Consider the following 15,837-nt stretch of genomic DNA (forward strand, 5'->3'; position numbering starts at 1 on the left):
TGCACCACTGAGCAGCAGCCAACTCCAGCCAACCCAGCTCAGGGGCCCCTATATAAATCCAGATCCCAATATAGGGACCAGGGTAACCGTTAGCATCTGGTAGAGTGGTTAGCTCAATGTCTGTTTATGGTAGCCATTTTTAAAGCTTCCAAGTGACGAAAAACAGTGCCGCATGACATCAAATCACCCACCGCTCCAGTACTGCCACTACGAGGCACTGGAATTGATGACATTTTGATCATCAGTCATCTGACTGCTGAAGCCAAACAGTGGTCTATGCCGTCAGACGACTGATGAATTGGACATTATTCCACCGGAGGTGCTGATGTCCCATCCAATCAATTTTCTCAGCAGTCAGCCGAATGAGGGTTTGGTAACCTAATTAGTGATGAGTGAGCATGCTCGGGTGTTTTCCGAGTATCTTCAGCATGCTCGATTGTTATGTTTTAATCACTCAGTGTTCTTGATTTGAGATTGTTTAACAGCTTTAATACATATGAGGAATGCCTGTTTCTTAGGCATTCCTCACATGTATTAAATCTGTCAAACAGTCGCAAATCATGAGCACGGAGTGACTAAAACATAACACCGAGCACGCTGAAGATACTTGGCGAGCACCCGAGCATGCTTGCCGAAAGAGTTAACAGAACATACTCGCTCATCACTAAACCTAATGCGTAACCTATGGAAAATTATAGAAAGTGCCAGATAACAATTTTAAGTTTTAATAATGTCAACATAGAGAGCACCTTTAACTGCAGTAGGCAGTAAATGCCTGTTTATAGTGTCTTCAATTAAAGAGCTGTCCAACATGTGGCCAGCTGCCTAGGTAGCATGCACATGAATGTCCTCAAGTGAATATGTCAATTAGACATCTAAGATCATGGGAGAAGTGGACAACAGACTTCTTACAGATTCCAAAAATGAGTTGGTTCTGGTCCATGACATTGCGGTGTAGTAATTTTCCATGAAATTAATGAGAGTTACAGAAACCTGCTTTCTGATTTAGATGTCATAAAAGTCTATTTTGCAACAACCTTTTTAAAACGGACTTGGCAGCTTTGTCAGATCTTCACTCCATTTTGTTAATGAAATGGCGGTACAATTGTGTGCCCAGTATTACAATGCGCTCTCAGCTAAGAAACAGATTATTGTCAGCGACCCAAACGAACATATGCAGCCCCAAATCACATGAAATTAAAATGAACTTGCCAAGAATATGTTTGTCTATGACATTGTGGCCAATCAATAAACAATTTCTTTTTTTAATATTGTTTTTTAAACAACAGCCAAATAGCACTATAATCATGGATTAGACACAATAATCACAGCCATTGTGACTAGACTACAGCTAGACCCACAAGTAACATTTTCGTTTTTGTCCCAGAAGCTCAGTCAAAACTAAAGCAATGAACTAATAAACTTTACTAGCAAGAACAATTGGTAGTTTTGGATGAAATTACATATATCACAAGCCGGGTACAATTGATGGCAAAGTTGTACTTTGTTGTTGTCTGCCAGATATAGGGTAGAACCAATACAAGTAAGTTTTTCCAGTCTGGTGCCCAAAGATGTCTTACATCACAAGTGATGCCACCGGAGCTAAAACTGTTCTCATAGGAAAGAACAAACATGTCCTGTATAGGATCAGTTTTCTCAACAGTTTCCCTACAGTATTTTTATACAAGACAGGAAACCATAATTGGAGGGATAAATATATGTTAAGAGGGTCATAGTCAATGTCCCTCCCTGGTATAAAGTCATTTAACTCATTATGGCTTTTTTGGTACATTCAAATCATTTTTTTTAGACTTTGGTATCAAACCTCAAACAAATTCTGTAAATATTGCTTCTGTTAATTAACACATAAATAAATAGAGAAATAAGGGCATAATATAAATAAATAGGGAAAAAAGTCAAAATAACTTCTTTCTGATGTTGATTCATGGCATGACATCCATACTTCATAGATAAAAGTTGCAAAAAACACTTTTGGAAAGAAAGAGTCCTCAAACTCATTAGATGAAACTCGTCTGACCGTCTGATGTATATGGAGGTCTTCCAACCTTCCCCTAACAGATGATATTGGGGGAGACAAAGATCAGGCAGCTGGTGTTTGACAGTAGATTTTTTTTACTTTCTCCCTGTTGAAAACACTTTATTTATTATGCTTTTATATTCTGCAGCGCTTTACAGACATTGTCTGCATTGTCCCCATTGGGGCTCACAATCTAAATTCCCTAACAATATTTCTTTGGCATGTAAGAAGAAACCAGAGGAAACCCTCACAAACACGAGGAGAACATACAAGCTGATGTTGTTCTTGGTGGGATTTGTACCCAGGACCCCAGTGCTGCAAGGCTGCAGTGCTAACTACTGAGCCACCCTGCTGCCCCAGAACTCATGCAAACCTTTGGCCAAGCTGAACTCTTACATGTATGGAGGGGAGTTTGGGATGCATTGCAATTTTAAGTCTCTTGCACGGTAGTAGTATGATCAGTTATTTATTGTCATCTTTGAAAGTTTTGAGCCTATTCCTGTCCTTGGTTGCAAATACTGATGCACGGGAAACTTGGCCTCCAAGTAGGATCTAGAATGGTGCTGAAGTTAGCTTGACTGTTCCTTAGAGGTCCTTAGCAGCCATAAAACTACCTCTTCCCCATCCACAAATGGCAATCAGGCTAATTTCCTGGATCAATGTCCCATATATCATAACCTCTTATATCAGGTTATATTCACATTATAACCTGGTTTAATAAAAGGACAACTGCAGTCTTTTGGTCACAGTGGTCAAAAATTTAGCTTATACTTGCTCTACTGTAATTCATTGCCTTTAATTGATTCTTCATAAATATTCTTTAGGCTACGTTCCCCCGTCAAGTTTTTGGTGCATATTTTTGAAAAAATGCAAGTAACCTATTTTACTTAATGGGTGCGGAAAAATCTGCAACATCAAAATCTCACCAAAACTCATTGTGTGAATGTAGCCTTAGTCTATGTTCACACATTGTGTTTTTTCATCGCTTTTTTTCTGTAGCAAAACCTGATCTCTTGCCAGGAGGTTTGATCAGGATTTTTCTTGCTTTTTTTGTTTGTTTTTTGTGGAGTTTTTTTGTCTCTTTATGCATGTACATAGAGTTCAGTGCAAAAAAAAAAAATCTCGTTCTGGTTTTGGCACAAAAAATGCTGAAAAACCTGACACCTGCGTTTTTGGTGCGTTTTTTTCAGCGTTTTTTGTCAACACCCATTACTTCCATAGCGTGAAAAACGCTGAAAAAAGGCTGAAAGTGACATGCTCTATTCTGCAAAAAAACATGCAAAGCACAAAATAGCGATCAAACAAAAACAGAGGTGTGTGCATGAGATTTCTGAAATCTCATAGACTTTGCTGGTACTGTAAAACCCAGGCGAAAATTTGCATAAAAAAAGGCATCAAAAAACGGTGAAAAAAAAAAGGAATGTGTGAACATAGCCTTAGATTTCTAATATTAGTCACCATAATGGGCAAAATCAGAAAATCCTGAAGTTAGACGAGTAAAATAATGAGATTGCATGAGTGATACAATGGCATACTGTCCAGCACTCACGATAAAAATAAACTCTGTAAAAGTATGCAAATATTTAGGAAACGAGTTATAACTTCTAAATTCCTACAGCAAGTACAATGGAATCACTTATGTCTGGCTCTATAATGGTGCCCTGAGACTACGGGGTTAAACCAATAAAAGATGTTATGTCTTGCTTGGGTGAGGTTAGAGGACAAGCATTCATTACGGCACAATTATTGGTCTAACAATGCATTATGTCCCTGTTATGCTCATTCTTCATTTCTGACTGCCTACAAACACACATTCATTTGCATGCGGCTTAATGCAGCCTTATGAATTTGCAGCGATCTGCAGCTCAGTGCTTTATTGACTGATACACACGAGACACTTCAGAGCTAGATCTACAAATAAAATGCTCCTTTTTTTTTTAACACTGAGATAATTAAGTCTTTCTGAAACAAGAAACGTGTAGGCACTTAATTAAAAGTGTATCCCCAAAAGATTACACTATTCTCATGTTATAATTCACATTTTCCGCACCAAGCACTTTGAAGATGCTGATTTTTTTATTTTTTTTCTTCTGCTTGAAGAAATCTTTCCCAGAATGACATACGTACATAGATTTATACACTGTGGCCATTTATGTTCTAAAAGTGACATAATGAAAAATAATGGAAAAAAAAATTGCAGCCCAGCAAGGGCTTATAGTGTCAGGAGTAAGGCTCTGTTCACTATAACATTGTGGCTTCTATGCATAATCGAGCTATGACAGCAATGATGGATTTATTTGTTCAAACGGATTTCGACAAATAGTGACAGACCTCATAGACTTATAATGGGGTCCGTCAGGCTTTCAATGGTGTTTTCATATCTTTGACAGCAAGAATAGCCACTGCAGACTACACTGTTTGTGCCGCCCAAAATACTGGGACTATGACGACAAGCAAATAATGTCAATGGATCCCCTGAGTAGCATATTTTTCCCTACTATCTGTAAGGTCGATTCAATAAAATTAGGTAACCGGACTGTGATCCTCTCACATTTCAGAAATTCAGCAGTTACAGTGGTGTTTAAAAGTTTGTGAACCTTTCAGGATTTTCCATATTTCTGCATAAATTTGACTTAAAACTATATCAGATTTTCACACAAGTCCTAAATGTAGATAGTGAACCAAATCGAATGAGTAAAATACATTAGAATTTTTTTTCACTCAGGAAAATGATCCAATATCACGTCAGTGGGTAGAAAAAGAATGGAGTCTAAGGGATAACATCTCTCCTTGTGGAGAGTGACATGCCTGTGTAAGGAGACTTATAGGCCATGGAATACTCGTCTGGGAAATTAAATATGCAAATTGCCTCTTTAGAGAGAAAGAGGACTTGAATTCTAGCTATTCCCAATATGTGGCACTAGAGTTAAAGTTTTCTTCCTCTCTGAAGCGGCAGTTTGTATAAAAAAAGTATGTGAACCTTTAGAATTAGCACATGATTTGAAGGTGAAATTATAGTCTTGTGTTTTCAATCAATGGGATGACAATCAGGAATGAGTGGTAGACCTGTTTTATTTAAAAAATGGGAATCCATCAAAGTCTGATCTTCACAGCACATTTGTGGAAGTGTATCATGGCATGAACAGAGGAGATTTCTGAAGACTTCAGAAGATGGATTGTTGTTGATACTCATCAGGCAATGAAAGGTTACATAACCATCTTTAAAGAAGATGTCCAGTACTTTATTTCCCCCCCCTCAATGTATACCCCCGGGCCCCCTAAGACTTATTGTAAATACCTTACGTTGCTAATAATGCCTGTGAGCGGCGCTATCGGTGGCCGCTCACAGGCATCACGTTACCCCGCGCTGACATCACGACAAGTGAGGCATGACTCAGCACTGGGGTCTCCACGGTGGCTGCTGGGTTGTGGGCGGGGTCATTCCCAATGAATGGGGAGAGGCAGAGCGCACGGTGGATGCCAGTTGTGACTCGGGGGGTAAACCCACCCACAGCCTGCCATCCACCGTGGAACCAGGAAGATAAATCCCCGGCTGCTGCCAGCACTTGTCATGACATCAGTGGATGTCAGTGCGGGCTGCAGCCGGGGGTCACGTGATGCCTGTGAGCGGCCAGTGATAGCGCCACTCACAGGCATTATCAGCAACGGATGGTATTTACAGTAAGTCTTAGGGGCGCCAGGGGGATACATGAGGGAGGGAATATAAAGAAGTGGACAACCCCTTTAAAGATTATGGACTCCACCAACCACTGACAGACAGATCCTGTGCAAACAGAGGAAGTTATAAACCATTGTAACCCTCTCCGGGAGTGGTCAACTCTATCAAAGCTCACTCCAAAAGCAAGGAGCATTATAGTTGGTGAGGTCACAAAGGATGGAGTCCACCATCAGGAGTACACTAAACAATTATGGTTTGTATGGCAGGATTGCAAGGAAAACGCCCCTGCTTTCCAAAAAGAGCATGGCCTGCTGTCTGTAGTTTGCTAAAGATTGCATTGGACAAGTCTGAAGGATATTGGAACAATGTTTTCTGGATGGAAGAAACCAAAATAGACCTTTTAAATTAGCAGCATTATGTTTAAAGAAAAAATAACACAGCATTTAAACATAAAAACCTCCTACCATCTGTGAAACTAGGTGGTGGTAGTATCATGGTTTGGGCTTGTTTTGCAGAATCTGGGCTAGGATGGCTTTCCATCACTGATGAAACAATGAATTATGAATTATACTAGCAAATTCTAAAGGAAAATGTCTGGATATTTGTTCATGAGCTGAATCTCAAGAGAACGTGGGTCATGCTGCAAGACAATGACCCAAAGCTCACAAATTGTTCTATGGCTAGACACATCTCATGATATCAACAAGAGCTTCAAAAGCCTGATCTTCAGTGTTTATCTAATTGTCAAGCCAACTTTAATATAGAAAGATGTTGTCATCAAAGAGTATAGGGGTCTTGATTCTAAGGGCCCTCATCAATAACTGTTATCAGAAGGAACAGCAGTGCACTTTGAAACGAACATTGTCCTTTAGATCTCCCCTTTATAAGGGACTTAAGTACAACATGTGACAACTGTTTTCAAGAACATCCTTCTAGATATTGCATGATTTGCACTTTTTTGTGATAGCATGGGTGATAATTTCTCATTATATGGGCAGTATGTGTGTCAAGTTTAACATTTTTAGGTTTACTTTGCCAGAATCACTCTAAATCCCATATTTCAATGTGCATGTTGATTGCATCCATGTGCCTTTATGGCATAGAATTACTCCCTAAGTAGGAGTAAAGTATTTCAGGACCGCAAAAAAGACTTGATGATCGATTTTCCTATCATCCCTAAACTCATGTGTACACATGATGATTGTATCCATATTTATATGCAGCATAGGATTACTTTGTAAGTATCCTGGAAACCTCTGCAGACAACCATGTTGACTGTTGAATGGAAACATCTTAAATGCCTGGATCAAATTCACTGAAACCATATAATAAAAGAAACGACTGAAGAAGCTGAGTAAAGTTTACTGGGAATATTGAACTAATTATGTCCCTGTCAAGAACTTTATGGCCATGGTCTTCTTGCAGACTTTGTAGCAGTCTCCCTGGATCTGAAGAAAACCAGTCAATCCCCTGCAGCCATTCGGCAATCAGCATCTGCCTGGTCACCTGCTTCTAATGTCACCGGACTGGTGATCTTAGCTGTGTTGGTTCAGCTCCACTCAAAGTAAATGTCTGCATTTAATTGCCAGGTCTGTGCTCTCTTAACCCCATCAAGGGTTACACTTAGCCTGGAGCACTAAGTCAGAGTAATGAGTAATTTAACTCCTGTTTCTTCAGCTTTACAGCATCTGCTGTACTGCAATACTGTCCTCTTATGGTAGTGGGTGTATGATCATTTTCCAATATACTGCAGAATACTATGTCTCAGAAATCATTCCTAATATGGAACAATATCACAGTTTTCATTAATCCAAATGAATAAAAATAGGCGTTGTCTAGGGAAGCTTGAATCCCATGCATAATTGAAAGACTGAAGGAAGTATTTACTGTGAGTGGGGAAAGGGAGTAGCTCCTTTTCTGCTTTAATACAGGACATCATTTAAGATCTACTTGCTGAGACTGCTAATGAAAAACACACAGTAGCTCTTTATGTGCCAAGTTCATAACTGCAGACGTCAATACAATTGCAGATCTCTCCAACTGTCACCCCCTCCTGGCACATTGTCATCTGTGATGGACAATCTAATGCCTGCCCACTATTCTTACCCACAGACGTGTCCAGAACCTGCCATGCTGATCTGCACTCTGACTCATGCGGTTTTCCATATCATTGGTTCAGAACTGACTATTAATAAAGACAGGCCTTTTAATTAATTAGTTATGCTTATTTTTCAGCTTTCTCTAATTTATGATAGGGCTGAGTAGATATATTTTAGCATTACATAAGACTTATCCTGTATTTTCCTTACACAGAAAGTGCAAAATAACACAAAATGGAAAAAATGTTTTCATATAGTAATTCCTACTTAAAAGGGTCATTAGCAATACATTAACTGATCCCGGGGCAGACATATCATTGGTGCAGCCACACCGATGCCCAAGAGGTAAGAGGGCCACTGCTACTTCCAAAGCAGGTGGAATAATGCACAATGATGAGTTATTGGACTGAAAAGGGCCCCTATATTATTCTTGCACAGGGGCCCTCTTCTATATTTGTAAGCCACTTAGTTATTCCCTATCCATATGTTGTCCTCTATCCTTACTGAATTACTGGGGGATCCAATCGCTGAGGCCCAGAATCACGAGAACGGGGCTCTGGAACCTGGGAGCCAAGCTCCGTGGTGTGGCGTTCCATCTTGAATGGAGAGAAGGTATCTCAGTCCCTATATCATGCTGCTCTCAGGTGGGGTAGCAAAAAACTAGTGACAGATTTCCTTTTAAAGGGTTATTTGCTTTGTACAATGCCTACTTGTAAAGATACCTTCACAATTAGCGACGCTACAGCGATCCCGACAACGATACGACCTGTCAGGGATCGTTGCTGCGTCGCTATGTGGTCGCTGGATAGATGTCAAACAGTCAGATCTTCCCAATGACGCAGCAACGATTCAGTGACTCGTAGCGACCTGTATAACGATGCAACGCAAATGCACGCCTATGTGTCTCAGTTCTGAGTCACCAACGAGGTCGTTGGTAAGGTGTCAAACACACCAATGCATGCTACCCAGCGGGGCCTCAGCGATCAAAAAATGGTCCAGGCCATTTCGACACGACCAGCGATCTCACAGCAGGGGCCTGGTCGCTGCTAAGTGTCAAATGTAGCGAGATCGCTGCTAAGGTCGCTGTTGCGTCACAGAACTTGTGACTCAGCAGCGATCTCGCTAGCGATCTCGCTTAGTGTGATGGGGGCTTTAGGAGAGCCCTTGAAAATTAGGTGATCCCAAAATATCCATCCAGTAGGTACCCTTAGTGATCTGCTGTAATGTGTGGGAAAATGTGTCTATAACTGTTCAATTTCTCTGCGGTACCATCAACAGGGGAGATTAAAGAAGCACTCCCATCAAAATTTTCATCCTCTTAAACAGTCAATCATATTATAAGGCACTATGTATTTACAATTGCTCATTTTTCAATTCTACCCAGTTAATTCTTCTCTTTTCCATTAGGTCTATGACATCACATGATTAAAAACAGGCTAGCTGAATCTTTCTAAGCTCTATGTAGAAATATGAAGTCTATTTTCCCTGTATGAGTCATGAGTCACTGCAAAAGTCCCTGGCAGGGGGAGGAGGGAGCAGCTAGGTCAGGAGTTGAAGAGGGAAATGAGTCATGCAGGGACAAGAGACTTCCTGTTTCTACATAGAGCAGAGAAAAGAGAAGAATTAGCTGGGTAGAAAGGCAAAATGAGCAATTGTAAGTACACAGGGCTATATAATACGAGGGCTATATAATATGATGACTACAATATATTAAAAGGATAAAAACATTGATATACAGGATAGAACAAGCTTTCCAGTGCAAGAGGCACTCTGGTTAAGAGATGATTATGCTGATGTGAAGACTCTCCGCTATTAACTCTGGACTACCTAAGATTTAGAGTATATTTCCTTCAACAGTCATTGCGGAGAACAAGCTTGTGCATCGAGTCTCAAAATCAATGCATTATGGGGCAAATTATGCAAATTAACTCTTCTCCAGAATGAAGAAAACTTTCTCTAGTGCCACCTATAGGTACCTACTATGTAAGTCAATAACCAACCCATAAAAGCACATTAAAACATGACTAGTGAGTAGTGACACATATATGTGTACTCTCTACTGAGATTTCATGAAAATGTATTCAGTGTTTATATTCTTCACAGAATGCCATTGTTTATGACTTGCTTTATCATGTGTAATGCATGAGATTCTACAGCAGTCTCAAGACTGTATCTGTGAAAAAAAAGAATTGTTTCACCCTCTATTGTTTCATAATAGTCTGAATAAAAACAATGAAAAATAAGCAGCATGGTGCTATTTGCTACATTGAGTATATACAGTATAATAGGCAATTCTACGTAAGAGGTTTTATACCTGAAGATGGAATCTTACTAACCACCTGCCTATACTACTATGCAAATGTCAGACGCCGCCACTAAAGTTATGTCTATGAAGTGTCATCTCCTTTTAATCTACATCCAGATAATACTTTAGCTTATACTGCTTGTGTCTATCAAACACAAATGAAAGCAAAGCATGTCTGATCGTGGCTGTGAAAAGCTTGCCTGCCTCCATGTCAATCAGGAAAAACATTTCTTATCTGTATCCAGAATGATGAAACCACAAGGGTAATATCCAAGGCAATGCTCACTCACCCATTTCAAGGATATTAAGCTTTCAACTTGGCTCCCTCGCAAGCACAGACCACTCACCTGTCCCTGGTCAAGAATTTGTGTCTGCTGTCCTCCCAGATCTGTCTGCTAGACAACATAGTTGTACCCACAAAGTGACCCCTCCTGAATCTTCAGCTTTATAGAATCACTCTAATGTGCTAGGACTTTGTACTGAAGCAGTGATAATAATGAGAGCATAACTGAGGATCTATAGAGAAAACCTCAACCCACATATGACAGGAGAAAATTAAGTTATCAAGTTTAGGCTAGGCTAGCCTTTGTTCCTCCGTCCCACTAGATCATTGAGATGCTTAGATAGCCATACATGATATACACACTGGGTAAAGAAGAAGTTAGCAAGAACATATGGAGGTTTCTAAGAACAGGCAGTTTGTGAAGGATTGATATGACTTCTGTGCCAACTTGGGAAACTCATAAGAATGGGCATCAGAAGTTCAACCAATGCCATAAATTAGATTTTCTGTTGGTTGCTTATATAGCACCACTATATCCCAAAAGGCTACATATACACGTCGTCACTCACATCAGCCTCTGTGTACCTAATGGGGCTGACAATAAAAATTTCCTATCCCATACCAAAGATCCAGGAGCAGAAGACACTAGTTAACCAATGGGTTATGGGATGGGAGGAAATTAAATTACTGAAGGCAATGCACACAAACACGAGGAGAATATGCAGTCTCCATATTGATATAGTCCTTGGTCAGATTTGATCCAGGACGCTAGACGCCTACTTTGTCACCATGTTGTCCATCAAAATACCATGATAAACATTAATAATAATAAAGAATAATAATAAATACTAGCAGAATATTTCTGTTATAAAGATGCAGCACATATGTCATTGATGATCATGAACTACTCATGGTCCAACATGTTCTTTATTTTACACTTATTTCTGGTAAGTAAATAGGATTTAAGATAGTGTATATGGGTGTCTTCCCGTATCTACTAGACCATTAACATCATTTCCTGTGTTTTGTGACATACTCTAAAAGGATCTAAAAGGACTAGACTGCTTTGTTCAGCAGATTAAAAAAAAAATCAAGCATTTTTCCAGGAAGCATAAAACAGCTTTCTCACAGGCATTAACAAATCTGCTCATCTTCATTATTTCTGCACCATACTCCCACTCACTGGAACAACTTGCTTCTAGTCCCTTCACTGAAGGGGTTTATCAACAGATGCAATATATTTTTCCTTAAGTGCCGAGTAATGCGCTCAAATGAAGCCAATAAAGAATGTACAGAGAGAACTAGTCCACTTTATACTTTCTATGGCTTTTATATTTACTGCACAGTTTTCCCACATGGCTGTACAATGGAGTCGACTATGCTGGCACAATGGAAGAAAATGCTATAGAGGCTGGACCATAATTAGTTTGTTGGTTTAGTCTCTACCCAAAACTACGTGGTCATATATGGTCAGAAGAGTCCTATGGTAATACTACTGTATATATGACTAACTACTCTACTCTTCTTATCAAAGCACTAACTATGAAGATCAATGCCGAAATTAAAAAGTTGAACAGACTACTTGTATTAGGTATACATAGTTTTCTAATCTGCACTTTGTCTTGGACTCTTTGTAATGACTGGAGAAGATGCTCTGATATGTATCTCCCTGACCTTTCCGACATCATGTCTACAGATGAAGACTTGTGATAAAGTGGGGTTATAGATCCCACCTTCTTGAGAATATACAGTTACTGTCTTCTTTTGGATAAGTGTCCTATGCCTTGCATAGGCAGCTTCCCAGAGGACAGCAGGCAGTCCATACTGTACCTTTAAAAAACAGGCAACTAGAAAGAACAAGATCTATAATACACTAAGCTAATGCCAACACTTCAGATCCACAAGGCTATGTTCAAGGATCTCTTTTCACCACCGCTTTCTGCTTCATATACCTTTTTATTTTAGATTCTATGCCTCCTGGATCAAGGTCTTTCTTACTGAATGCTTGTGATAGATTCTTCCATTCCCTTCAATAAACTGTGTTTTTTTTTAAATAATGTAAAAAAACACACAAATAATTGAGTATTACCCGAAACGACCTTGTCCTTGCTGACTTTTTGTTATATTTACTACAATAGATATACAATAGTGTATAAAAGACGCTATGTTTTCGCTTGTTGTACCAGTTGTGTTTACTCTGCCTTAAAATTTGCAATTATGGATTTTATTTAATTTTCAGATTTTTTTTTCTATTTTTTTCCAAAAGAAACTGTGTCATAAACTTTATACATCGCTTCTACTGGCGCCCTGGGTTATAGTGCACAAACGGGCTGAAGGAGTTACCCAATTTTCCATATGTCAGAGGAAAGCCCTAGGTTTTCCAACAATTTAGAAAGCCAAGCTGATAGTTAATGCCTTTAAAGGCTTCCCCGGGTTAGAAAATAGAAGATGTAATTTCTGCTCCCCTGGACTCTGCAGATAGAATCCATGAGAACTATCATCACATCCATGGGGGGGATTTGGGTGGATATCAAACGCACTTGATAAACAGCTATCAATTTAAATCCACATGCCTAAGCGTAACGGAAACATGTGCCTTGGTTCTCTTGTCTCATTCTCTTCTCAAGGTAGTAATCCCTTTATCTCTTGGCTGATTGTCTTTATTGATCTTGTTTCCCACCAGCCCATCCTGGTTTCTCTGAAGAATTTTATCTAAGGAGGAAACCTATTTGGAAATCTCCCAGCACTGATTCTCCCTTAATTTTCAGCAAACTGTCTCTATTATCTCACCTCTTACTTCCATCACAAATACCTTAATTTGTGATTAGGAAAACATCATTGCTAGAATATACAATGTTGGTAAAATTGCTTCAGCTCACTGCTGGTAACACAATCCGGATTCTTATGGAGCTACATTACCCAAACTGAGACATTACTTTAATGGCACTTACTGTAGAAGGGCTCTTTACTCATTGTACTGTATACGGTATTGCTAGAATATACTGTGTGTGTATAGGCAAGAACATGCAAGTTTTCCCAATACGATACATTCTTCAAGTGTGTCTAGTGCTTCAATGAACTATAAGCTACTTTTGTAAGATATATAGATATGCCAGAAAATGTGTAAAAGCTCAGAGCTATACTGGATGAGAGCTTCATGTTAGATATACAGTACAGCAGTTAAGTGATGTTTAGGGGTAATTTTAGAAATAGTTATCTTACTAACTACATTTATGAAATGCAAATTCTAGTTATTTTTATTATTTATCTACCATGTTTGCTTATATAACACCAACATATAGATACAGACACGCAGTAGTTCACGCAATATACATATACTTTTATATATATATATATATATATATATATATATATATAGATACATAGATATGTCCAACCACTGAGTATCTTCACTAAATATATCATAACGTATATACATATATATATATATATACACATATATAACATATATACATATAATCATAATATATATATATATATATATATGCATATATAACATATATACATATAATCAAAACATATAAACACATATATAACATATATCTACATATAATGATAGTATATATACATATAGACACATATATAACATATATATGCACATATAATCATAATATATATATATATAAATAAATATATATTTATATAGATAATGTCCATCCACTATCTTTATATAACATGTCTGCACACTGCTTATATTTCTGCAATGTTTTCACAGAGTCTGCAAGTGTTTATAACCAGTATGATTCAGTAGCACAGAGAAACCAGTGCACTGTCATCTATTAGAACAATCACAGCCTATGAACTGCAATGTGGAGGTAATGATGTCCTGAATGGTTTGCTATGAAACATATTTCACAGCAGAGCAAGCATCACTAATTAGTCTCAGTAATACCTGGCCCAATCTCTACTGAGCAGACAGACTGGCATCCAGTGTGGTACCACCCTACGTTGTACCGGGGGACTAGTTAGAGACCAGAGCTCTGCCCTCCACTCTGGCACATCATGAACTGAATGCCCTGCTTGTCTCATTCCAGTAAGGAGTTCCTGTACACCGCTCAGTGCTCAGCTCGGAAATGCTAAAAGTGAGAGGAAAGAACGTGTAATGCTTCGCCAAGTCTTCATCACATCACTACAGACTGACGACGAGGTGATCTCAAGATCGCCTTCTCGACTGATTCCCAATCCAAATCTCTGTCTAGCCACCGTAATCTTCTAAAAACCAACAAAAATGTCTAAAATCCCCTTCTCCATTGACTTGAGATGCAAAGCAAACTGATTCACTGCAAATCTTAGACGTGACAGATTGACTCCGCCATCAGTAGCGCAGACACACGAGTCAAGAATTATGTCTGGAACTCACACTCATTCTAGGAGAGTCCATCCATCACACATACATAGGAACACATAGAATTATATTGACCATTTCAACTGCAATAAGGACCTGCAGACTGAGCTCCACATCCTTAGCCACAGCCTTCTTGCTCTACCTGCCCAAGGATAAGTTCTTACCTTGAGCTGCGAAAGTACTGCTGGCCGTCAGTATGGCCAGGGCAGGTAGGAAACACATTTGCAGGATGTATCCGAGCCTTAGACCGCAGCTGGCAGTTTCCAGACCCTTCCTCATGGTATTGGAAGGCACAACAAGCTGGCTCACTATAGCTGGGCAAACTCCACTTTCTTCAACGCTGGGAGAGTCTGCCAATAGTTACGCAGACAATTTCAAGTACATTTATTTCCTCTTTTAAGTCACAAAGATCTCATGCCCAAATGGTCAATGCAGCAGCCACCACTGACTTATTCTCCAGCTTCATTAATCCCTTATTGATAGGAGAAAATCTGTGCAATGTGACAGAAAGTAAAAGAAATCCGTTCGGATTGGGGGGGGAATCACTGTAGAAATGCTTTAAAATCTTGCATACAAATCTATGTGATGTTGTACAGAGCAGCCGGCTAGGATCCTAAAAGCCCATAGAGTCAGTGAGCGCAGGTAGAGGAGCATGAGGTGAAGCATTAGTAGTGCACTGGAGCTGTGTGAGCGCACATGCATGTGGAAGACAGAGAGAATGTGTGTCTGCCTCTGTTCTCTGTTACAAGGAGACTGTGAGAAAGTCAGCTCCTGCTCCCCTGCTCCCTCTTCTCTCAGCCCTACCTCCCTGGCTGGAAGAGCAGACATGGATCCCTGGATCTGGAATCAGCACTCAGTCTAAGCACTGGCAACAAAAACACATTTGTCTTTTACTCCTGCACTTAATTAAAATCCCCTCCGCTGATCCAACTCGGTGGGGAAGGGGTTACACACTGATAAATACGCCGCATTCACATTTATTGTAAAACACAGATCCCTGTTTTATTCTATTTCTTCTGCTTCTTTCCTTTTAATGCATCATATTTTCAATCCTTAACATGTCTAGA

The 15,837-nt window shown here is 39.4% G+C and overlaps 1 protein-coding gene across 2 annotated transcripts in view; it reads right to left on the reverse strand.

Moving 5' to 3' along the window:
- UNC5C (unc-5 netrin receptor C) overlaps positions 1-15,547 on the reverse strand; it is a 518,170-nt gene extending 502,623 nt beyond the window's left edge. For both annotated transcript variants that reach the window (XM_073638355.1, XM_073638362.1), the window contains exon 1: positions 14,935-15,547. In XM_073638355.1, the coding sequence (XP_073494456.1) occupies positions 14,935-15,049 (115 nt within the window). In that variant the 5' untranslated portion in view covers positions 15,050-15,547. The remainder of the gene's footprint in view (positions 1-14,934) is intronic.
- Between the last annotated feature and the right edge of the window lie 290 nt (positions 15,548-15,837).

This window comes from Phyllobates terribilis, unplaced genomic scaffold (genome assembly GCF_046119375.1).
Source record: "Phyllobates terribilis strain yellow unplaced genomic scaffold, ASM4611937v1 Scaffold_1__5_contigs__length_1240528914, whole genome shotgun sequence".
NCBI classification, from domain to species: Eukaryota; Metazoa; Chordata; class Amphibia; order Anura; family Dendrobatidae; genus Phyllobates; species Phyllobates terribilis.